Source organism: Mus pahari, chromosome 17 (assembly GCF_900095145.1).
Source record: "Mus pahari chromosome 17, PAHARI_EIJ_v1.1, whole genome shotgun sequence".
NCBI lineage: Eukaryota > Metazoa > Chordata > Mammalia > Rodentia > Muridae > Mus > Mus pahari.
Window position 1 is genome coordinate 7,645,091 of NC_034606.1, and position 27,667 is coordinate 7,672,757.

General features: G+C 36.8%; 1 protein-coding gene across 4 annotated transcripts in view; it reads left to right on the forward strand.

Annotated features, from left to right (window-relative positions):
• The window catches only part of Zfpm2 (zinc finger protein, FOG family member 2), a 440,237-nt gene that overhangs the window by 199,228 nt on the left and 213,342 nt on the right, over nucleotides 1–27,667 (forward strand). For all 4 annotated transcript variants that reach the window (XM_021216723.1, XM_029547887.1, XM_029547888.1 and 1 more), the window contains one exon: nucleotides 16,610–16,728. In XM_021216723.1, coding sequence (XP_021072382.1) covers nucleotides 16,610–16,728 — 119 coding nt within the window. The remainder of the gene's footprint in view (nucleotides 1–16,609; nucleotides 16,729–27,667) is intronic.

Sequence of the window (27,667 nt, forward strand, 5' to 3'; positions counted from 1 at the left end):
TGGGTCCTCCGGTAGTACTATGTCCAATTTTCTGAGGAATTGCCAGACTGATTTCCAGAGTCAACCAAGAGTTCTTAAATATGCCTTGTCTTGCCAAACAGTTTACTCCGGGGGTCCTGTCTCCTCTGCAGGGTGGAGTTAAAGGGGACTCCACACCAACCAAAATTTACATTGGTTCTGGTGACCATTGTTTTACCTACTGAGCCTCCTTTTAACACCCACAAACTTTGCAGAGTTAGTACTCCACATAAAGTTTAGTTTGGAGTTCTTTCTTCAAACACATGTTCATGTAAAAGAGGTTATGCAACTTGACTGAAAGAGAACTTACCTAAACAATTTATGGAATATACCTCTAGTAACTTCCTAAAGGACATTCCAGAGACAATTGGAACATATGGCTTCTAATATAACTAACACTGTAGTATTAATTAGATCCTGGTTTTCTGTAGATTAGAAAATGATGGAACTGTGGAAGGTGGGACCAGGTTAGGAGTCAGTTTTTTGAGTTTGTCTTTAGAGGGTGCAGCTTAGTTAGCTCTTGCTTATTCCTGTCAGTCTTCATTGCTCCTTAGAAAGCTCCAGGTAAGAAGCTTTCTCTCCACGTGCTTCGCCCACAATGATTTTCCATAAAAACCTATGGAAAACAAGAAGGCAACCATGAGCCAAGACCTCTAAGATCATGAGATAAAGTCAATCTCTTCTTTCTTTCCTGACTCTCTTAAGCTTTCTGTCAAACTGAGAGAAAGTTTGACTACTTAAGTAACATAGAAGTTAATATTTGTTTGTTTTTCTTTCTAAATGTGGTTATAACATGCCAGGAATCTTTTCAGCAAGTTAATTTCTCAGCACTTCTGTAGATGTGTAGTGTTGAGCTTTCTAACCTCAAAAAATGAGCTGTGAATAGAACTGGAATTAAGGAATCAGACCCAGGATCCTACATTCACAGAATTGCAATTAGAAACATTTCTCCTTTCTATTTCCACATCATGTCATTAAACAAGGGAAGTTTTGGACCTGAATTTTTGATGATTTACAGCATCATCATCACAGTACTGTTACATACGACTGAATCTATTTTAACTAGTTGCCAGTGTGTGTACTTCTGTTATTGCAGAATGACTGATAGGATTCATTTTTTTCCTTCAGAGTTAAAACACTATTCCATGTTCCAAAATTATGCATCTGGGTGCTAAGTCATAAATCGCAGTGGGTAAGAAACAAAACTCTGTTATTCCTACTCTAGGGAAGGCATGCAAATGGTTAGCATCATACTTAGTAGACTTTTATTTTCTTTTTTTCTTTAAGTGTTTATGTATGCTGGACATCACATCCATGTTACGCTATTTAATTATTACAAGTATCCATTTCATAGGCATTATTCCTCTGATTAATATAATATACACAAGGGATGATAATTTTAGTGTACTTAACCGTCACATTATTGTTAAGTAGTAAAACTAGAATTTGAATCCATGTTCATCTAACAAACATTCTATTTCAATTCCTCCTTTCCAGGTCTATGATTTTTAATGAATTATCACGAATATTCTGGATCAAAGAGAAACTCCAAATTGGGAGAAACACTTGTCTTACTGAACGGTTTTAGATGAACATGCCCATTTAAGTGCTTTTACATCTTGCTTAGAGGCAGCTCTTTCTGAGGAAACTGAAAATAAGCAATTAAATTTAATTCTCCTGTGGGTGTTCACCTAAGGCCATACATATACCAGAGAAGTAAATGGAGATTTCAGCATCTTTCACTAGGGAGGAACATCTGTACTGTAGTACATTTCCATTTAAAATAGAATAGCAGAGATTAAATCAACTTCAGATGTGTAGTTTTGTATTTTACAATTTAGAAATATCTATACAATGGGATATACCCCATATTCTTACCAATAAAGATACAGATGAGAACATGTGCAGCATATGCCATTTAAAATCACCTTCTATTGGAATAAATTGATTTTTAAATTAGTGTTAATTGATAAATCGATATATATTAAAAAATACAAAATGTAAGAAATAAAAATAAATTTTTATCAAATTCATAAGCAATTAAATTAATACAAATCCCAAAATCTCTCAGACTGAACTATTTAGGACCTAGTCAGTGGTTGTATCAATGTCAGACCTGTGCTGAATGAAAAAAGAATTTATCAATTTCAATTGGAACAGTAGATTACATTAATGGCTAACAATATTCTAAGTGAGGTCAAGTGAGGATTTGCTGTGATTTGTAATTGGAGTCTTCTTTCAACCTGCTCTAATGATGCTGGCCTCTTCTTCCTTTGTAATTGCATTGTGTGTATGCAAATTAATTTCTCTTAAGTGCTTTAGAATTTATTCTATTAAGTAGTCTCATTTCCAATACAGTTTATAATATTCTTTTGCTTTAAGCTCTTTTTTCAATCTTAAGCTCTGATTTTACCAGTTTTATTATATTCCATATAAGAAAGTAGAAAGTGACTACATATATTTTATTGATCTATAAACATGATCAATAATACATATTAAGTCCTATATATATTATATTATACACACATCTGTATGTATATGTATATTGTATCTACTATATACAAAGTATGCACCTGATCCACGGAAACACAGTCTTTCTTGAAGTATTATGGACTAGTAAAAGTACCAGTAAATACAACTGCTTTCAACCTTGACCTGCTCACTCTTTGGCCTTGAGAATAAAAAATATATAAATCATGTTTTCCTTTAAAAATATGATGTTTTTCCTAAAGTGCACTTTTCTCAGGTTTAAAATTCTTAGCTTAAAAGATTAAATTTAAATTGAACAAAGACATTAGCACCATATTAATAATAAGACATTTACATTTCTACAGGAGTTTAGCTGAAGAATGGACTTATATTTCTGTGTAAATGGTCATATAATCATTAATGTTTTAAGAGAAATGGTGAAAGAAATGACTTTACATTTGGAATAATATACATTTTCAGGCTGACACGTTAGTATTGTCTTGAATTTGCAATGGAAATATCTTTACATGTAATAAATGCCATTCACCACATCAACAACTGACTTTATATCTATTCCTGTAGTCATGTCTCATGTAAGAAGATGGCTGTTCTGATATTTGGCTTTTCATCAATTCTTCTGTCTTATATCTAGTTGAAGTAATTTGAGTTGGGGTTCTATTGAGTTAAGAGAACAGTGGTATGTAGATTATATTAGACAAATAACTTAGAAAAGGTAAGTAAACATATATTACATTAGATAACTTAGAAAAATAAGATGATTAGTCTCACTAATTGAAAAAAAATTATGATAACTAAGATGTTTTTGCTGTCATTTGATTGGTTAACAAATACTCCTAATTTATTTTCCAAACACTCTTCCCGCATTTACTGTGACAAGACTTAGGTGATAAAGGGCTCAAATGTAATGCCTTTGTATTATATGCATTTATCTAATGCTTTAAATTTTATTTTATTTTATAATTGAGAGTATTTTAAAGAGGAGTATTAAAACAATAACCAGCTGAGATGCATAACTATTTTCTATTGTTTTAAATAGAACCGTACAGCTTTAATTTTCCAACTAACAAGTAAACCTATTCCCTTTTTTCCATCCTGGAAGTCTATAATGTCAAGATAATGTCAGTGGAGCAGTTAATCCTGATAGTCTAGAGATGGAGTGGGTGACCAGCCTTTGATGTTGACCTGCCCAGCCACGTACCTTTGCTTTGGCTTAGCTAGAAAGCAAGAAGAAACCAGTGGAGGGTTTCTGTAGACTAAAACTCTGCATTACCCATCAGCACCAGGTAGAATCAGCACCAGGACCTGCTCCTGTTATCTTGAGATTTCAGAATTGTTTTTGTATATTCCTTTATTCCTGTGGAATAAAATGGCTCTGGTTCTAGTTTTTCCAGTTAACATTATGAAGTGCTAGTGTTAAATGAAAGGAAATGCTGTCTATGTGTTTCTTTTTCATTTAACTATCTGTAAGATGTCAAGATAAAATGTATAACCTGTGCTGAATATCTTCTGTATGTACAGCCTCGCATCAGACTCTTTTTTGATAAGTTCTATGTAGATTGCTTCAGAGGAAGTAGAAAATGAAATTGCTGCTCGTGGTTAATGTATGTGTTACTTCCCTGTTGATGAAAGAAAATACCGTGACCAAGGGCAATTTAAAGAAGGAAGAGCCTTTTCAATCTTAGGGCTTTAGGGATGGAATCCACAGTGGCAGGGATGGTCAGCCCTTCTGCCATAGGAGCAGCATCACAAAGCTGATGGTCACATATTATCTACACACAGGAAGCAGAAAGAGGGAGGAGGGTGTAAAGTAAGATTACGGATCCTAAAAGCCGGATGCTAGTGATATAATATACTTCCTCCCACAGAGCTACACTTCCTAAAGGTTCTATAACCTCCATAAGTAACAACCCCAACAGCAGATCAAGTGCTCAAATACATCAGCCGATGAGGGACATTTCCCATTTAAACCACTTTATTAGGCCCCTCGGACCAAATAGGCTCATGACTTCTCATGATGTAAAATGAGTTTAGTTCAACTACAAAGGTACTCATAGTCTTTTTCAGTCTCAACATTGTTCCAAAGTCAAAATCTTCTATGAGAGTTTAGGTGATTTTTATGACTGCAACCATAGATAGATAGATAGATAGATAGATAGATAGATAGATAGATAGATAGATAGATAGATAGATAGATAGATAGATATAGATAGACAGATAGAACTTAGTACATCATACATTCATTCATACATACATATATACATACATACACACATACACTTTTTCAATACATAGTGGCACAAAATATATGTTAGCATCCAAAATGGGAAAGGGGGGATAATGTGAAATTATTGAGCCAAAGAAAGGTTGTAACTCATCAAGCCAAACATAAAATCCTGTCCCTCCATGGCCACTATCTGAGGCTTCAGTTTGAAATAACTTAAGTTGCTTCTCAACACAAACTTTGCCCCTTATATGATATACATACCTTTCTTGGACTGCTTCTACTCACTTGATTCTGTTCTGTTTGGCAAATGTCTCACAGATTGCTATCCTCAAATCCTTGGACTCTTAACAACAACACAAGCTTTGCCATCACACCCTCATTCTGTAACCTTTGAATCTCCTTGTAGACACTCTGGTCCTGACATACACTGCCTGTCCTCAACACCTTTCTAAATTATCACAGGAAGAATTCACAGTTTTTTCTATAGTACAGCTTCATGCCTGTAAAGCCAGAACCATGTTGGTGGGTGACACTGCAAATCAGTTGCAGGTTGGCAATAGTTCCTTGCAGCTTTTGTGGGCTCAAGCAATTACCAAGAAAACCCCTTTGTTTCTTCCCTTTTCAAACTGAAGTACTTTTCCTACCCTCTATGCTATTATGCCTACTTCTTTGCCAATAACCCCGAGATATGACTTGCCAGGCTCTGCCTGGGCTGCTCTTATTCTACTAGCCAGCCCTGCTGGACAGTTTTCCTGATCCAATCCCTTACCTCATACTCCTTCCACCTTCTCTCTCTCTCTCACCCTCCTATGGTCCTGCCTCAGACTCCAAGCCTGGGAATCAAAACTTTGCCTGCCTCTCTTCTGCCTAGCTATAGGTGTTGGCATCTTTCTTCAACCAATAGTTTTAAATTAAAGATCAAGGTTATATAGCATCAGTCAGTGTATGTCAGTATCTCCTAATCCCTGGGGGCAAGCAGACCTCAGGACCAGTATTTAGCATTACAATACTTAGCAACAGATCAAACCTCAACACATTAATATTTTGACTCTAAGAAGTATGGACAATGATTTCTATATCACTATACTTATTTATTACTTAGGTCTTCTACATGAACAGTATTTGTTATTTATATAGCAACTAAAGACAATATACGGTTTTCTGCTTTAAAAGCTTATAATGAGCTATCTTTACATTTATTCTCACTTTCCCTTTATAAGCCAAAATTTATCATGTTTACCAGGTATGATTTACTCTAATATGTTTTCTAGCTTCTGACACTTATTGAAGCTCATAATATTGGTAGAAAACATTTATCCATTTACATAGTATTTTAAAGATATCGTTCTTGTTTAATGGGTATGTAACTATTTGAGTATTATGATATATGGCCATCATTATATCATTTGAAATGATCTAAACTGTGGGAAATTTCTTAAAGGAAACAAAGTTTATTTCTTGTACTGTGTGTATTTTAAAATAATTATGATCATCTCTGGGTATTTGATTTCAATATAAAACATTGCATCATTTTTTTCTGAGTGATTTCATCAGACCTAGAGAAAAAGTACTTGGATGGACTTCTCAGTATGAAGCATTGTGAGAGGCCTCAATAGCTATAATTGGAAAGGAGCTTTGTTATCTGGACTTTAGCACATGGTAGAACATGGATGTTTCCAGAATTATTCCATCATCTCAGTCAAAATTACGGAAAAGCAGCAAAACAAAATTGCAAATACTAAGAATATTTTATATCAAGTTTTGTACTTGAAAACATCTCCAAGATGTTTCAAAAGTACTACTTTGCCTAAGAATAATATATTCTTTTTTTTTTCTGGTTTTTTTTTCTCTGTGTAGCCCTGGCTGTCCTGGAACTCACTTTGTAGACCAGGCTGGCCTCGAACTCAGAAATCCACCTGCCTCTGCCTCCTGCATGCTGGGATTAAAGGTGTGCACCACCACGCCCAGCAGAATAATATATTCCTACATATGTCTAATAATGATAATAATACTGATTAATAGTAATGCTACATTCAGCAGAAACTTACCAATAGTCATTATTCCAGTCTAAGTTGTTTTAAGATTGCCAGCCAATTCTTCAGTCTCATTTGGCACTTATTTTATCTTAAAGCAATGCTGTCATAATCTCTAAATCTCTGCCCTGCAAATACTTTGGGTATAGCATAGCAAATGTCCTTGCACATTTATGGTAACACTGCATTTTGTCTACTTTTGAAAATGGATTTCTTTCAATAATTTATTTTTTATTCACTTTACATCCTGATTGCATCCCTTCATACTTCCTCTCTACCCGGTCTTGCCCTTACAAATCCCTCCACCCATTAACCCATCCCCTTCTCACCTAGTCCTTCTGGGACTTGGTGTTTCTTACTTTTCGAGGATAAAAGCAAGTGGAGCTGCCTCATCCTTCTTCAACCTTCCCTTTGACATTTCATCTGGGGAAAAATATCTTATACCTTCACCATAAACTTATTACACCAAGCAATGAGTATTTTATCACAATTAGAGTAAACCACATACAAAAATGATTTATAGAACAGTCTGCTTTCTACATCCAAGATCCAATATTGGATCTGGAATTTGGAGTGCTTCATATATAATTCTAAATGAGTAAATGTTTATTGAATTAAAATTCAGTTTAATGTTGTTTTATGAATAAAATTATCCTGGAATTAATTCTTCACGTAGAAGATATTATATGGTGGACTTAAATCATGTGAAGATGTGTACATTATGCATTGGACATCTCCAGAAAAAAAATGACAGTTTCAGCTATAACTCCTCTATGTCTAGAAAAGGACCCAGCCTGGGATCTGAGGGCAGATGTGGAATTTGTGAATGCTATGTTCATGAGTAGTATGTAAAATCTGTTTGCTTTCTTCATTTTTTCCTTCATTTCTTACTTCCACGACATCTTGTATGCATATCCAGTCTTTATACTAAAGAGATAAAAGGCCAAGAAGAGTAGGAGATGAGAAACAGGAAAGGCAAAGGAAGAATGATATGCAGCATCACGCATGCAGCTCAGTGGTAGAGAGCTTGCCTATCATAAACGAGACCTTGGGTTCAGGTCCAATACCACAATAGCAAGTTTAGAAAAGGGAATAGCATATGTATTTAATGCACTGGAGATGTTAAATGTGTTATATATTTACAATTTAAGGCAGGTAAGAAATGTGGATTTAGTAGTTTTAAATAGCTGTATACAATTTTACATCTGAGAATCACTCCTGGAGGAAGTACTATCAACAGGACTAAAATTCTTGAGAGTTGTTTGAAATATTCTGATGTCTTTTGCATTCTGGATTAATGGGAATAAGGAGTCATATCATATCTTATACTGCTAGTAACAGTATTTAATCAGCCAAGTTTTAGTTTACTTAATAACGTATTGTTTTTCTGGATGTAAAGTTTCATGCCTGTAATTCCAGTGCTATGAGAGGCTGAGGTAGGAGGACTGCCATGAGTTGAGGATAACCTGGGATACATAGTGAGTTCTAGGTCATCTCAAGCTATAGAAGAAAGGAGAGAGAGAGAAGGAGAAATACAGAGAGACAGAAACAGACAGATAGACACACACGAGAGAGAGAGAGAGAGAGAGAGAGAGAGAGAGAGAGAGAGACAGACAGACAGACAGACAGACAGACAGACAGACAGACAGACAGACTTTGGTGTAGATCTTCCCTATTTGAATCCTGTGTGACTTTCCAGAATTTTGGGGGACAAGGATGTGAAATTTTTAGTGTGAACTCTTGGTGTTGACACAAGTTTTCCACTCTCTCCTGCACTACTTGCCCAGGGTTTACTTTTAATTGTTCCTATCAATTTGTCTGTGGAAAGTCCTATAGGCAGAAGCACTCTGCCTTCCAAATGAAGTGGCAGCTAATTATATTTTGGATCAATTCTCATGGCTGACATGAGCATGAGCTCAATGCCTAGCTTTCAATTATTTTTTGGAAAATAATGGAGTATGAGAGAGTTGAGAACCCAGGGTTGCAATCCAGTATAATACTAATTTTATCACTAAGTTTATCATTAGGAAACTAATTTTCCTTATTTTGAACCACATCGTAATAAATACGGTAATAAAAATTGTATTGTGTTGTGTACTGCCTATAACCCTACCAGATACAAAACATTGTACAGGTATCTAGATTCACCATTACAACAGAGAAACCATTGAACAATAATGTAAGCGTTTACAGGGTAGAAGGGCCCTGCCCTATGGACTTTTAGCACAGAGGCAGAGTGAATCAGAAGGTTTATTGGAGAGTGGTAAGAGAGCTTCAGAGGATGATGGAAGATTTCCACGTAACAAAGATGGCCATTGTTTTTAAGAAATATACTCGGCAGTGAGGCCTTTATGCCAGAGGAAGTCTTACTATCAACACCAAAATGTGGCATGAAAGAGCCTGGCTTCGTCCCAATTTTTGTCGTCATTTTCATATAAATTGTCAATAAAGATTTAATTTTTATATAAGCACTGTATGAAAGTAGGAGTGTTTTTAACATTACAATGCTTACACTTTGGAAATAAGTATCTTTATGTCAATATAATGTTTTATGAATCATATCTTCCTAGGCCTAAGGGATTGTCAAATAAAATAAATACATAATATGTTTTCCAGTGATACCACACACTGACTAGAACTGAGTGATATTATTGTGCTTTAGTACTTTTTACTGTGTAGAATTGATATTCCCAAGATTCATACAAGGAAGGATTCACAGTCCATTACAGTCTATATAGTATTCTTATTAATAGTGTTAGGTTCGGGTTGTAAACTCATGGGGTCAATATTATTTACCGTCATGCCATATTTTTAGCATTTTATAATTTATAAATCCTTTGAACTCGTAATATAGCTACATTTGTTACCAAATCAAAATATTCTCTAAATCAAAATCTAAAATTCTTTAGTAACATACCTCTCGAGAGTGGGCATCGTTACCTCTCAGTTGCTAACTGAGAGAACTTCACCTTAAGTTAATATTTGCTTCAACCAGATTAAAAGCTTTCAGATAGATTCCTCATGTCATTTACTCATCTATCGCATCCCCTCTGCTTCTGTAGTGTTGCCAATCTGCCAGGTCATACTTCTGCTCCTAAAAGGAAACTCACCCTGACGTTTCCTCCCAGGCAAAGCTCACTACATTTCAGTTGGTGCCTAAGTACGTTTATCTATCCAAGGTTGTCAGTGTAATCCTCATCTCCATCTAAACCATGCTACCAGGTTGAAGACCTGCTAGATCATGGGTTACTGCTAGCTACCAGCAAAACTGTATCCATCAAATCAACAGATAGGCCATTTTAGTCATTAAAAATCATATGGAACTTGTGTCAAGTCCTAATGTAAGTGAAATAACTAAATAGAAACTAATGACAGTGGCCTAGGAGAACGCATGAGGGTTTTTGTTTTGTTTTGTTTTGTTTTGTTTTGTTTTGTTTTTGACAGATTGCATGGTGACTAAACAAAGCAATAAGGGTGATTAAAGTTCATTGTCCTGAATCATCAGTCAGCCATGGTGACCTTCCCCTATTAACTGTTGCTTAAAATGTCTTCCTTCCTTACTTTACATCAGACAGGATCTAGGGCAAACCTTTTTCTCCAAAGTTTCCCACGGACTTTCTCCTCCTGGAGAAGTCAGGCTTCTGCTAACAGACCCGACAAGTCCCGACTCCGGGGTTCCCCCTGCAGCTTCTCTGAGACTGGTGCTCCCCAAGGTTGTTTTCTATGTCTACCAGCCAAGCTTGCTTTACTTCCACAATGATTACCCTTAAGCACAGAGCTCCCAAAGATAACCTCCCACTGTTCCTCAAGATTCAGAACAGGAAGTGCTCTTAGGTCAGGCTGTGACCTGGAGTGTTGTCTGGAAGGTCAGAGCAGGCTCCTGGCAGCAGGGAAGCCCACTGTGGCAAATTTCTGAGCAAAGGACTCTTGCCTTCCTTCCAGCAACTAAAAGGACTCAAAAGACAGTAACTCCTCTTTCCATTCACTTTCCCAAAGTTGGTCCAGAGTGGGGCACACCAGGCCCCTGTTTCTAGATTCCTGCCATGGGTATTATACCCCATGTCTTTATTCATGTGCATAGACCATAGGGGGAATAGCAAAATAAGACGATTCCTTTTTCCTTCGCCTACTTTAGACATGAACTTGGAACATATAAATGAATGCTCCCTAGTAATTTTACATCATGGTGTTTATAAAAGCACCTCCAGTTGTGAATCTAAATCAGCAGTTTTCAACCTGGGGGGGGCATAATTTTTTGGGGGGGTGTTAAACAAGCCCTTTCAGAGTAGTAACATATTCGATATCCTGTGTAGTAGATATTTACATTATAATTCATAAAAAGACAGCAGACAAAGTTACAGTTATAAAGTAGCAACAAAAATGATTTTATGGTTGGGGCTTACCATTTATGGTTGGGGCTTACCACAACAGGAAGAACTGTTGCCTCAGCTATAGGACCATGAACCACTGATCTAGATCCTGAACAATATTATTTCATGTACCCATATTTTATCTCTTTCCTTTTCAGAAGGATGATGATTACAAGTGGAACTTCCCATAGCAACCTTGCTTTAGAATGAATTCTCAAGGCCATTCAAACTAATACAGTGACAGTCACCTGAGTTTGTCATGCACACAACATTTCAGAGCCTCCTTAGATAATTTGTTCCCTAGACAATGATGCATACATTGATACCTTCCTATAACTGTCTAGAAGCCTTAGCCCAAGGAAATGGTTTGCAATCTTGAGAAACACAGTGGTTTGAGTTGCTGTGGATTTTTAGAAAATGCCAGTATCGTTACAGAGTTTTCAGGCACCAAATGTGGCCTATACGAGGGAATGTTTCTCTTTCACTGCCGCCATTATGAGAACTTTTGTAGTGCAATTACAAGCGACTTCAGAGTTCTCTGTGATAGACTAATAGCTACTGACCTGCTTCTGCCACCACATAGAACCTCCTCATGTACTTTTAATACCATCTGTGGCGCTCTGCTTTTTACCACGGGTGGGCATTTTTCTCGACATAGTCTCATCTTTGGCAAATCATTAATAGAACATCAAAAAGATCCCATCTGTTAGAGTTACATATGGTTAAGATCAGAATTATCAAATATCTCATTTTTTTCTTTATTCCTTCCCCCCCCCACCCTCTTTCTTATCCTCACAATAAATGTAGTTGTCAGCGGGATAAGTTCATGTGCCGGATAAGGTCACAATTTCATTTAGTGACAACTTCCAACAGTAGGAACTTACAAGGTTCGATTTATTAAAGAGTCAGAAGGGATAAGATCGCTGCTTGGCCGGGCTGATTTATCAGGGTTTGACTGGAGTACTTGAATAGGGAATGTCGTATTTCAAGTTTATGTTCAAAACAGTAGTTTAGTGTGTGTTGTGACTGTATGACTCAAAAATTGAGACAGGGAATTAGAAAAGCTATCCTTATATGGCAATTTGTTGCCATCACCTAACAGCTATCATTTTCTGAGTCAAACAACGCTTAGGGTTTCATCAATATAGCATAAAAGAAATGGAGCTGTTTGTCTTAGAAGGAAGATGGGACATGCAGTTATTAGTGCTGGAGGAAACTGTTTGTGGCAAGACTGTGGTTTGGCTTTGTAGATAGTCGACAGGGAAATGTCCTAACCTTTCTGTGTGTCTGGCAGGCAGCTGTCAAATGGTTAAACCATAACATAGCAAAGAGCATTGCCATACTTTGGCCACCTTGGCTGACTTTGAAGATGTCTCAGAATCTTTGAGCGCTTTTTGAACTCAGCATGACTTCAGGGCTGTCCATGTTTGATACCATGATGTATAATGTTTTCCAACCATGAAGAAAATATAAATATGGGTTCTGAAGCTATAGCCTTCTGCTCTAGTGAGGCCTGATAAACATTACAAACCAATTCATGTGGTCCGCTTTGAAATTTGGTTATATATTTAAAACTAAGTTTGAACCAATCCAGAGTTTATTTTCAGCAAATGAAATAGGATCTTCTATCATCTCATTTACTTGAAACCCCCGATCTTTATGAAAGCTGAGCCCACAGTTAAGAGATGTTAAGTAAAATACCACATATGCTTACGTTACCAACTTGATGCAGGATTTCGTTGGAGCTGAATTCAGCTGGTAGTGGATAGTGATGTTAAAAGTCGACATTTTCCCTTCTTTTTATATTCTACTATTTTTATAGACTTTTGTTTCTAAAGAGGCATTTTAAGAAATCCTTTTCATGGAGGAAGCAATTGAAAGCCCCTTCATTGACAAAGATTTGAGGTCATTTCTGGTGACTGAAATTACTTTTTCCACTGGTCAATTTATTTTATTTAGCCCTAAAACTGGATTGATATTTTTAAAGCTGTGGGGTGTTTAGTAGTGGTTTGACTTAGCTTCTTCTTTTTTTTTTTTTTTTTTTTGAAAGTGAAGCTATCATAAGCCTTTGAGTAATCACAGACTTTTAAAAGTATGCATTATCAAGAAGATAAGAGAACCAGCCCTTAGCACTAACATTATTATCTTTTACCAAAATTGATTAGAGTGTCCTAAGTGTCTCGGATACTTTCTGTGAACCTACACAGTATGTTAAAAAAAAAAAAAAAAAAAAAGGCTTTGTTTTGAAGAGCAGCTACAAAAATATGAACAAGACGGAGAAATACGGGCATCATTTTCCCGTTATCTCTATCTTTCTCACATGAGGTGTGTCTGTGAAAGCAGTAGGAGACTGATCAAAGGAAACGTGATTATTATAAAATAAAGAGAAAACACACTAAGACAATTTTTTCTGATAAGAAAGTCAACTTTAAATGTCCTACAGCTGACACCTATCAAATTATGAAAATATGTATATAATTAATGCAGTAGGAACATGAGGAATAACTCAGTTTTTGAGTTCAAAGATACATTATGAAGGAAAACTGCTTTTGTGCTTGATCATGCAACATTAGTATGGTCTGTTAAGACAAAAGCATGGTGGTGTTTACTGGGCATCAGTAACATTTCCCAGAACAGGGTAGGCTCTGAGCAGGAGATGAGGAAGAAAGGATGATAAGGAAGACTACCCTCTCTGTGGGAAGAACAAAGACATCAGTGCAGCAGAACCCTTCACTAGGACAGCCTCAAGGAAGGAGTGAGGTCTGGGCAGACACACTCCCTTTCCGAGGTCAAAGGAAAGCAACTGCAAGATCTTGTACAAAAGATTAGTGGAATTTTAATAAGCTTATCCTGGCAGAGATGGTGCCTGCAATGGATGCTGGTCTGTCCCTTAGTCAGAGTTGACAAAAACCTGAAATCTGATAAGAAAGGCAAATCTGGGAGACACAAGGAGGAAGATAACTAAAATATAAAGTGATTTGGATAGAGGAGACAAAGAATGATGTGACTACAGACACTGGTGGACATTGGGTACTCATTCGGTGAAGTACTAAATATTTGTTAGGTTCTTTGAATAACAATAATCATTGCTTTTTTATTTTGTATTTTTTTGTATGTAGCTGCTGAAATCCAAAGTGTTAAATAACTTCCCATGGCTACCATGATATTCCCATTACTCTTTCACCATCCAGTAAAGAACCCTTCTTAAGCCTTTCATTCCACACTAATCCCTTCTCTCCAGAGACATGAACTTCACCTCGCCACCAGTCATTATTTTCATAAAGAGTTTGATCCTTCTTCCACCAAATCGTTACGCAATCCCTCAGCTTCTCAACAGGCACATGGCCAAAAGGTCTGCGCTCGCAAATTGAAAACCTGAGTTTCATCCTTAAAATTTTCTTCTATTAAAATAAAGATAGCAACTCAGTTCAGTCATTTCATTATCCCATCCATGCAGACTCCATAAACTATACCACGTTCAAGGCCCAGGTTTATGTTGTTGCTGCTCTGTGTTCGAGCCTTGCTTTTTGTCTAGGGCTTAATAGATATCAAATCACTTTTGTAGAATGAATGAATGCATAAAGAAATGAGCCCCAGGTTAGGTATGCAGTTTAGCTTTTCTTCTATGCTTCAAGTGAAACATCCATTTTATAACAATCTGGTTGTAGTACTGGGATCTATCACTCAGAAGCCTGGTGAATCACGGCAAAATAAATTCAGTTAACAGGAACCATCAGAGTTGGAAAACACCATACTAAGTAGTGAGGGCTAGTTGTTATCTTAAGAACCTTTTAGGGATTGTTCAATTGATTATTGGACAAATTAGAATTTAAAAAAACCCTTGCCTTTAGTGAAATAATACTTAACATAATGGCTATTAATGTTTAAAATAATTAAAATATCATATTCCTAAGTAACATGTAAGGTAAATATAATTTCCAGTTACCAATGTCATATTTTTGTTGTTTCTTGGTACCAAATACATATTAATACCTTGTACTATACTGTGGCTTTTTATAAACACAATTACAAATAATTGAATTTATTTTAATCTATTTTGGCAACAACAAAGAGTTCCCCCAAACTTCAAAATAGCTTCTGGTTTTGTTGTTGTTGTTGTTGTTGTTGTTGTTTTTGTTTTGTTTTGTTTTGTTTCTCGAAACAGGGTTTCTCTGTATAGCTCTGGCTGTCCTGGAACTCATTTTGTAGACTAGGCTGGCCTCAAACTCAGAAATCCACCTGCCTCTGCCTCCCCAAAATAGCTTCTGAGTAAGCAAGGAAGGAGACTGGTATTTGCCTGTTTGTCTAATAAAGTGGAAGAGGTTGAGCTGAGAGCTAAGACAGTTACTGGGCATTTAAGAACTCACCAAGTATTTCGGTCTGTTGAAATTTTTAATAGATAGTCAGAGACATCTGACAACTTAGGAGGTATTTGGATATTACTTTATGATCTGGTCTAAGTTTCTAGTTCTTATTCCATTAAAGACAGTCCTGATGATTAATCCACAGGTGTAGATAAGAGTCACTGTTTGACTGAGGCTGAACCCTTTCCAAATGAAATATGTCAAAAGCGGAAAGACAGGATGAATTACTTTTCAAGAAGGGTTTCAAAGATTTTAATGATTCCTCTGGCATCACTTAAAAATGATATGACTTTTTAAAATGTATAAACACAAGCAAATTTATTTGAATATCATCCTTATGTAAAATGAAAATTCTTAGTATTTAGATGAAGGCATTATTTAAGTATTAACAGTTGAAAATTTTAGAATTCTTATCTGAGAGAAATTAGATATTTTCTCTGTAAATGCAAAATTACCCTCAAAGGTTTAAACAAATTGATATGCATAAATTGAAAGACATTTTCTACACAGTTTTTTGACATTAAAATAGATTGCCAGAGGAGTTCCAGGGCTTGACTCCACTGGTAAAGCCCTTGCCTTGAAAACAAGTTGCTAGCATTGCTTTGTCTTTGACAAATTTTCCAGGGAAAGCTGATGATACCGATGGATTAATCAAAAGTATTGTACAAGGGTTTAAAACTCTTTCAGAGGGAAATCTCAGAAGTGGGTCTGTTATTCTACATGTCAAAAAAAAAATACTATTATATATCTAATGTTTTCTACCAAGGTATTCTTTTTATAAAACTGTCTTTAAGGTATGGATATATATCCCTCACGGCTGATCATTCTTAGTTCTGCCCTGCTTTCATAAAATACACTGTAGGATATCTATCTATCTTGATGTGATGAGTTCTTTTACTCTTAAACCGGTAGCCAAAGGGAGGACATGAGGAGAAGGGGCTATGTACACACAGTGCCTAAGGGTAGAACCTGAAAGCATGCTCAGGGAAGTATAATCAATTCTCTTTGTATTAATCCTGAAAACATTGAATATGTAGAGCAAATGCAGAACAGGTGTTCTTGTTAGGATGTTTGTAAGAGTTCTAATCACCTGTGTTCTCACATCTGCAGGAGAGCTAGAAGTATTTCAGAGAGATGGGGAAAGGAAGATTCAGAGTCGGCAGCAACTTCCGGTGGGAACAACCTGGGGCCCTTTTGCTGGGAAGATGGACTTGAACAATAATTCCTTGGTATGTGGACCTTCTAAGATGTTTGAATACTCTTATTTGTCAATCTTTTTGTCTGTTTGCTTCCCAGTTACATTTCAGAGAAAAAATGGTTGGATTTTTGTTGATTTTATGGGTTTCCAATCATTTCCCAATGGTTTGTCACTGAGCTTTATGTCATTATATGTAACCTGGTCTACTACATGAGCAGGCTGATCATTGATCAGCAAGTACCAGTACATAGTGAATGCTTATTTAAATAAGACTATATAAATTTGAGGATTGATTAGTTCACTTACCCATCCTAGTAAGTCTGTATTTATGTTTTTGGTTTCATAAATGAGAAAGACAAAAGTTTTGTCTATCTGGAATTTTAAAGTTTGTTTTTTTAATTTTTAAGAATGTCTAAGTCTTCCCATGCTACCTCTTCAGTAAAATATCTAAAGAATATTTTTAGCATGATTTAAAAGTAAAAGAAAAATTTGTTTGGTTCACCTTCGACAAAATGTTGGCAATGGTACTTAAACTACTTAACAGTTTGTCATTAGTCAAGTATTTGTACAATTTTATTGCATCTTTAGAATTTGGACAGTAATTCGATATGTTTTTCATGACATGAAGATAAATTTTTCCTTATCAAAATCATATAGCTTACTAACCCTTCATTACACAACTTTGAATCAAATTTGAATTAGAACACTCTTTTAAACTAGTTTGCCAACCAATATAATGTTACTCTCCTAATACTCATGATGTTGGCTCAGAAGATTCAGCACACTAATTAATCCAACACAGTAATTAATTGAGTCACCATGCCAGATGTCAAATCCTTTTTATATCTTTCAAGTCTCCATCTTGAAGTGTGTTAATATTATTCCACCTTCTGTGGTAAGCCTTTGCAAACCGTGCATTTCTGTGTATATAGGATGTTCCAAGAAACCTACTTCTCTTTATAGAAAAAAAACATAAAAACTGATTAGACAAGTGGTTATTCTTGGAATAATGTAAAGGACTGAATATATAAATAGATTTTTTCTTACCAATGGCCTCTTATCTTGGTAGATGCTTCATGCTGTAAAGGTTTGATAATAGCAGCAACAGCATTGTAAATGCATGTATTGGCCCAGGTATACTTTACATGAGAGAAAACAGTACTGATCTCTGTAATAAAGTATTGCAGAGGGAAAGATGTACACTTCAGTAAGTTAAATCATTAATTTCTGAGAAATTTATTTAATATCACAACCCAAGTTGCAATCTCAGAAATGTCTATAATGTAGAAATAATACCACTTGGCTTGTAAGGATTTTGTGAGACTATAGAAGCAAACATGAATTACCAGCAGATATTTTCTCCTGGTGCTTGCCTGTCATCTGTGCAAATGGATCTATTGCAATGCAACACATTAAGAGCTTCACAGAGCCTGTCCCAGACTACCCGTGTAACTCTGTTGACTGTGGTGTTTAGAGACATTACATGTTTAAATGTAGCTCTTTGCCAAGGGACTGTGACTCTGCATATAAACAGAACCAATGGGATGTGTCTGAGTATAGAGATTTGTTCAAAGAATTGTGTAAGGCAAGAAGAGGGCTTTGTAAGTCCAACATTAGTATTGTGGGTTGAAGGTTGTCATTTCCCTGTGCCTGGAGTAGTCAAACTACTTGTTATATTTAGACTGTTAATTTATTGAATGAGACCTACATGTATTATGGGGTGTTATTTTCTTTGTTCAGAGTTTATTAATTTAAACACCAATTCTGGTTTAAAACATCCTCTGAGTTAACACATAAAATTAACCATCTCGGGGCTTCGGAAGTCTATGAGAGTTTCCTTTCTGGTTTGTGACATTATGCACCTCAAGAATTGCTTAGCAGTTCCAACACTTCCACTTCAACACTGCTCAATAATATAAAGTGTTGTTGTAGTTCCTTATATTGGTGCTTTTGAAAGTCTTAGGATTTTTTTTCTTATGACTTTATTGATTGAGAATATAAAAGACTGGCAGGAGAGTAGTCTTTTAAGTCACTTTAAATTCTGACCAACATCTGCCCTGAAGAGGGAAAGTATGTACGTATTACACCTTTGATAATTTTTATATCCTTCCAAATACAATGATCTTTGTGATAAGCTAAATCTTTCATCAATAGCATACATGGTAGTAACTAATATCATCAAAGGCTAATGCTAATTTAAAAGGTTGAGTGTCTAGAATTTTCGTGGCATTTGCACTATCTTGCTTGTGAATGCACCCACTGTCCACAGCTAGCTATTTGAGTGGATTCAGTCAACTTCTGGAATCATTCTATGTACACCCTTAATTAAATAGAACACATATACAAAGTCCAATATTGCCATATAATATTAAACTCATCATGGCCTGATGAATTAAAAAATGAAAATTGATAGAAAAATCTCATTTCATTCTGCTCAATCAGAATAGAAAATTGTTTGGTTTTCATTTGTGACATTAAATTCTTCAAACAGGCAATGCATATTTGAAGGGTTCCTGGTATTGACCTAATAATAAAACAATGCTTACATTAAATTTCATAAAAGTTTCAGAGTAGTCATTATCATAGAAATTTGGTATAGAAATGAATGAGTAATTCTTGATCCATGCTGTTATGGTCCCATTTGCCAGATGCCTCTGTTTCTTCTCATCTAGTTCCATCTCTTTCCTGACATTGACTTTTGACCGCATTCTTTGCTAGCTTCATTCCATCATACATTGTTGTAAACATAGCCATTCCTGAATCTCTCCAGCAAGCATGGCTGTAGCAAAAGTGGTTCCTTAGTGGAAATATCCATGTTGTTTTTTGTTTTCTGGTTTTTGTTTGTTTATCGATCTGTGGACACTCTGCAGCCCAGAGTTCCAATCCGACCAGGCAAACTGAGATTCTTAGAGATTTCATGTTCTGAATGACAGTTTTCCATGAGTAATAAACACAAGTTGACTGGGAGAGAAACATGGTTCTTCATTTCTGTAGGGAATGTGAGCTTTCATCCACACTGTTCTCAGAAATGTGTCAATGAACCTGGTCTCCATTAGTTTAACAATGTGTCTTTTAGGAGCCTCTTCTCATATCCTGCCAAGCTTTACACATTCCTGCTGGAGTTTTTCTGAGATAACTTCCCCAAATAAACTAATTACACTTGAGTCACTCTCAGAGTAAGCTTTTGGAAAAGCTATATGCAGGCACCCTTTAAGATAAAGTGATTAAGGGTGGAGATTCTCCTCTGAGGTTAAGAGCGCTTATTGCCCTTGCAAAGGGCCTGGATTTAGTTCCTAACACCCACAGAGGGGCTGACAAGATGGAACTCCAGTCCCAGGAGTTCTGACCTCTGTGAGCACCAGGCACCCACATGGTATACAGATACAGATGCATGCAAAACAGACATACACATATGTAATAAAAATCAATAAATCTAAAAAAGAGATACTAAACAAACTAAGCTTGAAAGCAGTATTCAAATTCAACTTTTGAATCTAGAGAACTGAGATTTATTGAATCTTATTATTCAATATTACTATTGAATTATTCCATTTGGACCTCTACCATTGGCACATACTAGACATTCAGTAAATGCTTTTGGGGGGATGGGAGGTGATACTGACATTGTGAATGATAGCGTCCTTTTTACTATTCATTTGCATCAGAGCTCAGTATTGCTATACATCCCTGCTTCTCTCAGAGCCTTGGCTCTTTTTAATTTAACTGTGCATGTTTCCCAAAACACTTCTGGCCTTTCTTCTCTTCTCCCTCTGTTCCCAGTGCCTCGGGGAGCATAGCTACTTGTAAAGCTCCAGCTACTAATTTACAAATGACATTTAAACAGAAATCCCTAACCTTGGCTTTTTTTTTTTTTAGCTTTCTCGAATATAGCATATCTCTACTACTTGATGTGCCTTCCCCACTAAATCCCAATTCGGTAGTCATGAGCCATGTTTCGTTTAGTCTTTGCAGATGGTTTTTCTGCCCTTCTCCCTTCTTCCTGCCTTCAGTCACCTGTGATCTCACCTTGCACCCCCTCCCTGACTCTGCCAGGGAGTTCCCTCCTTCATCTTTTTGCATTGTTCTCTTTCTGGAATCTCAGAATGCTTGCTCACCCACAGTAGCCCATTCCACTACTTTTTATTTCTCTCAGGAACCACATCCCATCCTATGTCTCCACGTTAGAGTCAGTTCTCCATTTTCAGTGTTTTTCACATCCTCTGTACACATTGCCATCCCTTTCTTCCTGATCCTATGACAATGCTTTAGCTTAGACCTCCCTCACATGCCTCTGGTTTATCACCTTGTTCTTTCAGTCACTTTTTCTTTCTCCTGTCTTTCTCATCATTTAAAATCTAGACCACAGTATACCCTTAATCACTGGATCCCTTAAGTCTATGCTGCAAATCCTAAAGTGCACAAAGGATTAAACTGGTAAAGCCTAAGCAGGCCTTCATGGTTTCTATCTTTGCCACATCGATTGTCTTCCTAACAGAAACTCCTGTTCCTGTGAACTGCCTCAGGGCTCCTGGCAGGGTAGATATCGTATCCTCCCATACCTAGGCATCTGGCTGTTCTTTCTTAAGGAGGTTGAAGTCCTCAGTTTCCTCTCTTTCTCCACTTCCTTGCTGCAGTCATTTCCTTGCTCTGGTCAAAGTTGACTCTGATGTAAACGTTCCCTGAATTCTCCATTCTGGAATAGATAACCTCTTCTGAGGATGTCCACTTTGCTCGTTCATTGCTAGGATTAGGGTCCTGTCCTCATTGTTTACTTGCCCTATCACCAAGCTTCTTGTCTCATTTTTAATTTTATATCCTTGTAGTGCCAATGGCTAGCTTGCATATAGGGGGAAATGAGCTTTAAATAAGAGATCCTCTCCTTTATTTCCTAAGGGGCAGGGAATCGTGATCCCTTCTTATTCAGGACTAGTACATCCATTTATTTCTACATATGCTATAGGTCTGCCTCATTTGCCCAACTTAGTAGTTGTTACCACAGTAGATGCACTCTTTTGCCAATTTTATTTGTGTAGATCTTCTTTCCATGAAGTTTCAGAGGAACAGGGCAACTAGACCTATTTCTGTAGGGAAATATGTTCCTGATGACTTCCTGATAGATATAGAAGAACTACAACCCTGTGAGGTAGGAGAAAGGAGCTGCTGTGCTACTGAGGCAATTAAGATCTATTTACAACAGAATCAGTCTTATCCCTCACTATGACATGGGAACAGGCCAAGAAGGTGTTCTGTTCCACCATGCTCTCTGTGAAGTCACATCCAGCATCTCACTTTCCAGTGACAAACCATCTGGGAAATTCCATCTGTCTCTGCTTGGAAACTGAGGTGGCAGTCTCCCACTGTGAGCCATTTTCTATTAACTTCTTGGATAAGATCAGTCAGATTTATACTGAATTGATGGGAACCATAAGAACAGGGTTGTTCCAAGAGAAGACAAATGGACTGATTCCACTAATTGGGCTTGAGCCAGCTTCATTCAAGGGTGCCCTTAGGTTCTATTAGAGCACTGACTTGTGACCTTTTTAATTGTGCCCTCTTCCTCTTGGGAACCATTGGGGAAATACATTATTGATGGAGGTTGTAGGTTTGTCTCGTAGGGAGGGCAAGATCCTGGCTTCTCTTCTCTATATCAGCTATGCGGGGAATAATGGAAACTGGTTGGACAGGGAAGCAGCCCAGGAAGACATGAAAGAGGACAGGTAATGTATCAGAGCCTTGGGTAATGACATATTTTCAAACTAGAATGAGAATAGTTTTGTTTTATGTTTTTAAGAGAAGAATGCAAAGTGGTCAAAAGAGAAAAGGGGTATGGAAGCCCCAGAAATTAAAGATAGCCTATAAAATATGTACCTGAAAGTAAGAAGCTAAAACATCAAAGAATGGTTTTAGAATCCTGTAGAAAGCTAGATTAATCATATGTCTAGTTATAGAGGGAGCAGTTCTGTTGTAACGAAGGCACCATTCTGATGTTGACAACAAGTGGGATTAGATCATCTTCGGAGGTAGTGACCTCAGACTGGAAACAGAATTTATGCCCTTTCTGATAACTATGGCCCGTCTCCAAAATACAGTTTTTAATGTGTATCTAAACTATGTGTTTACCTTTATTTCCTTTTGACTTGATTTCCTTGTGCTGATAGTCTTTCTGAGTTCTTTAAGTTTTGACTGAGAATTTCTGAAATATGAGAATTCATTGCCAAAATTCACCATTATTTATTCATAGTTTGTGGTTTTACACACAGACACACACACACACAAACACACACACACACACACACACACACACACACACACACACAGGCATACTGCCTCATAGAGTTCATAGGCAAAACTCAAACTGATCATGTGGCCTAATTAACTTTTAGATTCTTATTTTACATTCTTCCTGCCTCAGTTTCCCTAATGTTGGTGTTATAAGTATATACCAACATACCTGGCTTCACAACCTGAAATTTTAACATGTTTTTCTACTTATGGTATGATACATGACTCAGCCTATTTATGTATACTTTACAAAAACTACTGTTTTCTCTTCATTTACAATTACTTGTATTTTTTTTAAAACCCAAGAAGGCTTTTTAATGAAGATAATCTCAGAAGGTTACTGAGATACATGTAAGTGTTATCCCGCTGAGATTATTAATATCTAGAAGGATGAGCTGTTCACATCATGACAGTGTGATCACAGAGGCTGAACTGGGAGTCTATGTCTGAAGCTAAGGTTGATGGCAAGCCCTACCTCCTCGGTATGAGGGATGAAGGCTCATATTTGGAACTGCATACATGAATGTTGCCATTACAGATGTCACTGCTACTGTACTTTCTCAATATGTCACATGTTGTCATTATGTAGGTCTGGATAGTGAAGAGGTAAAAGGACAAAGGCCTGACTACCTGGAGAAAGGCTTTTATCTTTCTACATGTTGAGGAAATGGCTTTAAAAGTACACTCTGTTGTCTTCATGACATAAACTAAAGAATGTAGATTTAAAAAACTGGTGGATAAGTAGACAGGGATAAGTAGACATAGGAGTTGGGGGGAATGATACAAATATAGTACCCAAATATGAATTTTTTTAAAAAAAAATAAAAAATAAAAGAGATTAACCAGCAAAAAAAAAAAACTGGTAGATTTTGAAGCAAAAAGTAAAGATGAGATCTTTTGAGGGGTGTTTATATGAAAAGTTGGATAAAACTGTGTTGTGTCCTTTATATAGCTAGAAGGTGTTTGCACGTATTTCTAATTGATTTTGAAAGGATTTCAATTTTACATATTTTAAAACAGCTTAGCAATAATCCTTTACCTGACTTCTGCATGGTGACAACAGATGTCTCTCTGAGTCATGAGAACTCAGCAGTGGTACTAACTTAGTATATGTTCAGCAATTTGAAAATGGTACCTGTGAGAAAATAGAAAAGCGTTCTGTAGTCCTTCAGTTAGGTTTCAAAATTGAAATTATTACAAGAATAATTCCCTCTAAATCTTTTAACACATTAGAGTCTGCTTTTAATATGACTGACCACTAGGAAATCCCAAGGTGGTCTGAATAAGGTAGTAGTGCACTTAAGCTGTACCTGTACTAGTATGGACTGTCTTTGTCCGCATCATATATCACACAAAGCTTATCCAACAGAGGTGAGTTTGTGACTCTGTCCACACCACTCCTACAAAGAACTGTGGTGATAAGGCATGCTATTTTCCAGAGGCAAACTTCTTCAGTACACTTATAAGATAAAAAGAACATAGATTTTAATCCATTTAGAAATTTGTATACAACAATAATTGGCGAATTCTGCTTTGGAGGTTAATGTTTCACTTTTCAAACTTTGTGTGTACATATACTTCTCACATTATATCTTACTGTGTGTGCACATGTGCAATGAAGCCCTCGTCAGGAGATGGGAGCACCGTTTGGGGGTCTTGGTTCTCTCAGCCATGAGGCTCCAGTGGAGTGAGCTCTCGCCACCAGGCTTGCCTGTGCACCTTGTCCTGCTGATTCATCTCGCTATCCCTAAGGTTTTAAGTTAAATGTTGAGTTTAAATTTATTTTATTGAATTCAGTGGAACATATTTCCCTACAGAAATAGGTCTAGCTGCCCTGTTCCTCTGAAACTTCATGGAAAGAAGATCTACACAAATAAAAGTGGCAAAAGAGTGCATCTACTGTGGTAACAACTACTAAGTTGGGCAAATGAGGCAGACCTATAGCATATGTAGAAATAAATGGATGTACTAGTCCTGAATAAGAAGGGACAAAAATTATTGGCCCAGATTAATTCAACTCTTTTTTCTTATTTCTAATATTTGTTTTTTTTTTATATTCTCAGTGCTATTACATATCATTTCATTTAGAGGAAATAAGAATTAAACACAAGATCCTGGGTATGGTTAAGAGTTAAACATAGCATTAAAGTGGTTGACTGTTCTGACTTTTCAGGTGTTTATTGACTGAGTCACTTCATTCTATTAGTAGATCAATCAACTACTTCTAGTATATGGTCATCCTGTTGATGAAATATATATACAGCTTTGTATGCTTGCTTGGTTGTATGACACATAATTCACTAAACATCTATTGGCAATTCACAAATTAAAAAGAACTTAAAGAACATAAATGAGAATGTGTATGTAGACCTGTGGTTATGTATTTGTTTATTTTTCTTAACCTTTTATTTTTCTCCAATACTATTTCTGATTACTCTGTGTCACTGGCATAGTGACTCTCACAAGCCTGCAATCAGAGTGATGAGTGGCCAATTCTTTGGTGTCGTTTGAAGGTGCAATATTTAGTGGAGGATTTGCTACTAGCTCACTAGAGTGGCTCCTTATTCAGTGCCTGAGCTAGGGAGCAAGCATCTCTCCAGGGCAGCTCACAACATGGCCGTTGCATTTACAAGGGCAGGAGAGTGAGATAGCAAGGAGAGGGCCCAAGGCAAAAGCTCAAGGCATGTGTACCTAACCTTAAGATGGACAGCTCATCATTTTGCTAACGTCTGTTCCTTAGGTCTAGCCACTCTGAAGGAGAGTGAGGTAATCCAGAGCTTGCAACTGAAAAGAACCCATCTCTGGACATCTCCGAGGCTGTTTGCTATGGAAGGCAATTTGTGTTAGTACTTACTTGACCTCTGTCTAGAAAAGAAGTTTCAAATAATAGGAGCAGTGGGAGAAATCACAAAAGAAAATTCAATTAGTGTAAACAGAAGAAAAGAGTTATGTCTTATAAACAAAATCAAACTTTTTTTAGTTAAAAACACTTTTGAAAAAGAGATAGAGTTTGTTCTCATTTATATAGGTAAATATGGTATTCCTACAGAATCAGTAGCTCCTTTCTTTAGATATTAATTCTGCAAATAGAATAAACTGAGTTTAAACTGCAGGAGCTGGGGTGATGGTTCTATATTTGAGAGCACTGGCTGCTCTTCCAGAAGGTTCAAGTTCAGTTCCAGCACCAACATGGGCAGCTCACAACTATATATAACTCAAGTTCTGGATAATCCAGTATCCTCTTCTGGCTTACCAGAGAACTGGCACATATGTCACACACACACACACACACACACACACACACACACACACACACACGCACATACACACATACAAACACACACACACATATACACACACTTAAAATATAAAAACAAAGATATATATGAAGCATAATTTAGACAAAATGTTATTGGAATTAGAAATCCAAAGTAGTTTTCTTGGTCATATCTTCTCTGGGTATTTGAGAAGCATTTACTGACATGCTGTATTCCTCAAACGTTTGACAGAATGTATGGGAAAGCGCTCAGGATGAGGTTAGAATAGCCTGATTCTTGTCTTGCCTATTATTACTCAAAGTTGTGTTCAATTGGATGTGATCCTATACCCTCCCAGTTTTCTCCTTTATAAAAAAGAGTTATTACAGCAGACTTACATCATACAGTTGCTTTAAAATGATATAAAATTAAATGCATTTAGTCATTTTGAAATGTATACAACTTGTAATGTGATATGAATCTGCAGTACTTTTTTTTATTATAGCTATGACTAGAGAATTGATTCTTCATCCCTTTAATGCTACACAGAGTACATATAGCCCTCTCCACTTCTGTCCTCTGCCTGAAGTTAGTTAACTACAAGCTTTAGCTCTCATCATATGAATGCATTTCTATGTGTATATACTGACATTAATTTGTACACACATGGTCATCAGTTATTAATTGGCAACTGTGAATCTTGTGAGGCTTTCAATATACAACTTTAAAAGGGGAAAGGGTGTGTATTTTCCACATTTAGAATCTAAGTAGACAATCAAACAAAATCAGAGGATGAAAACACACAATTATATAAGGAGAAAGGTTGAGCAGTCAAGCTCAAATCAAGTCCAAAGTACTCTTTTGATTTATCTTGACGTTATTGTGTTTCCTTTTAGTGGGAAGTTATGCTTTAAAAAAAAAAAAAAAAAAAAAGAGATGATTTCTTCATTTACATTTCAAATGCTATCCCCTTTCCTAGTTTCCTCCCCGAAAAATTCCTTATACCCTACCCCCTCCCCCTGCTCCTCAACCTACACACTCCCACTTCCTGGCCCTTGCATTCACCTATACTGGGGCATACAATCTTCACAAGACCAAGGGCCTCTCCTCCCATTGATGGCTGACTAGGCCATCCTCTGCTACATATGCAGCTAGAGACAGGAGCTCAGGAGGTACTAGTTAATTTATATTGTTGTTCCTCCTATAGGGCTGCAGACCCATTCAGCTCCTTGGGTGCTTTCTCTAGTTCCTTCACTGGAGACCCTATGTTCCATCCAATAGATTACTGCGAGCATCCACTTCTGTATTTGCCAGGCACTGGCACAGACTCACAGGAGAGAGCTATATCAGGGTCCTGTCAGCAATCCTTAATCATCAGGGAAACGTAAATCAAAACAACCCTGAGATTCCACCTCACACCAGTCAGAATGG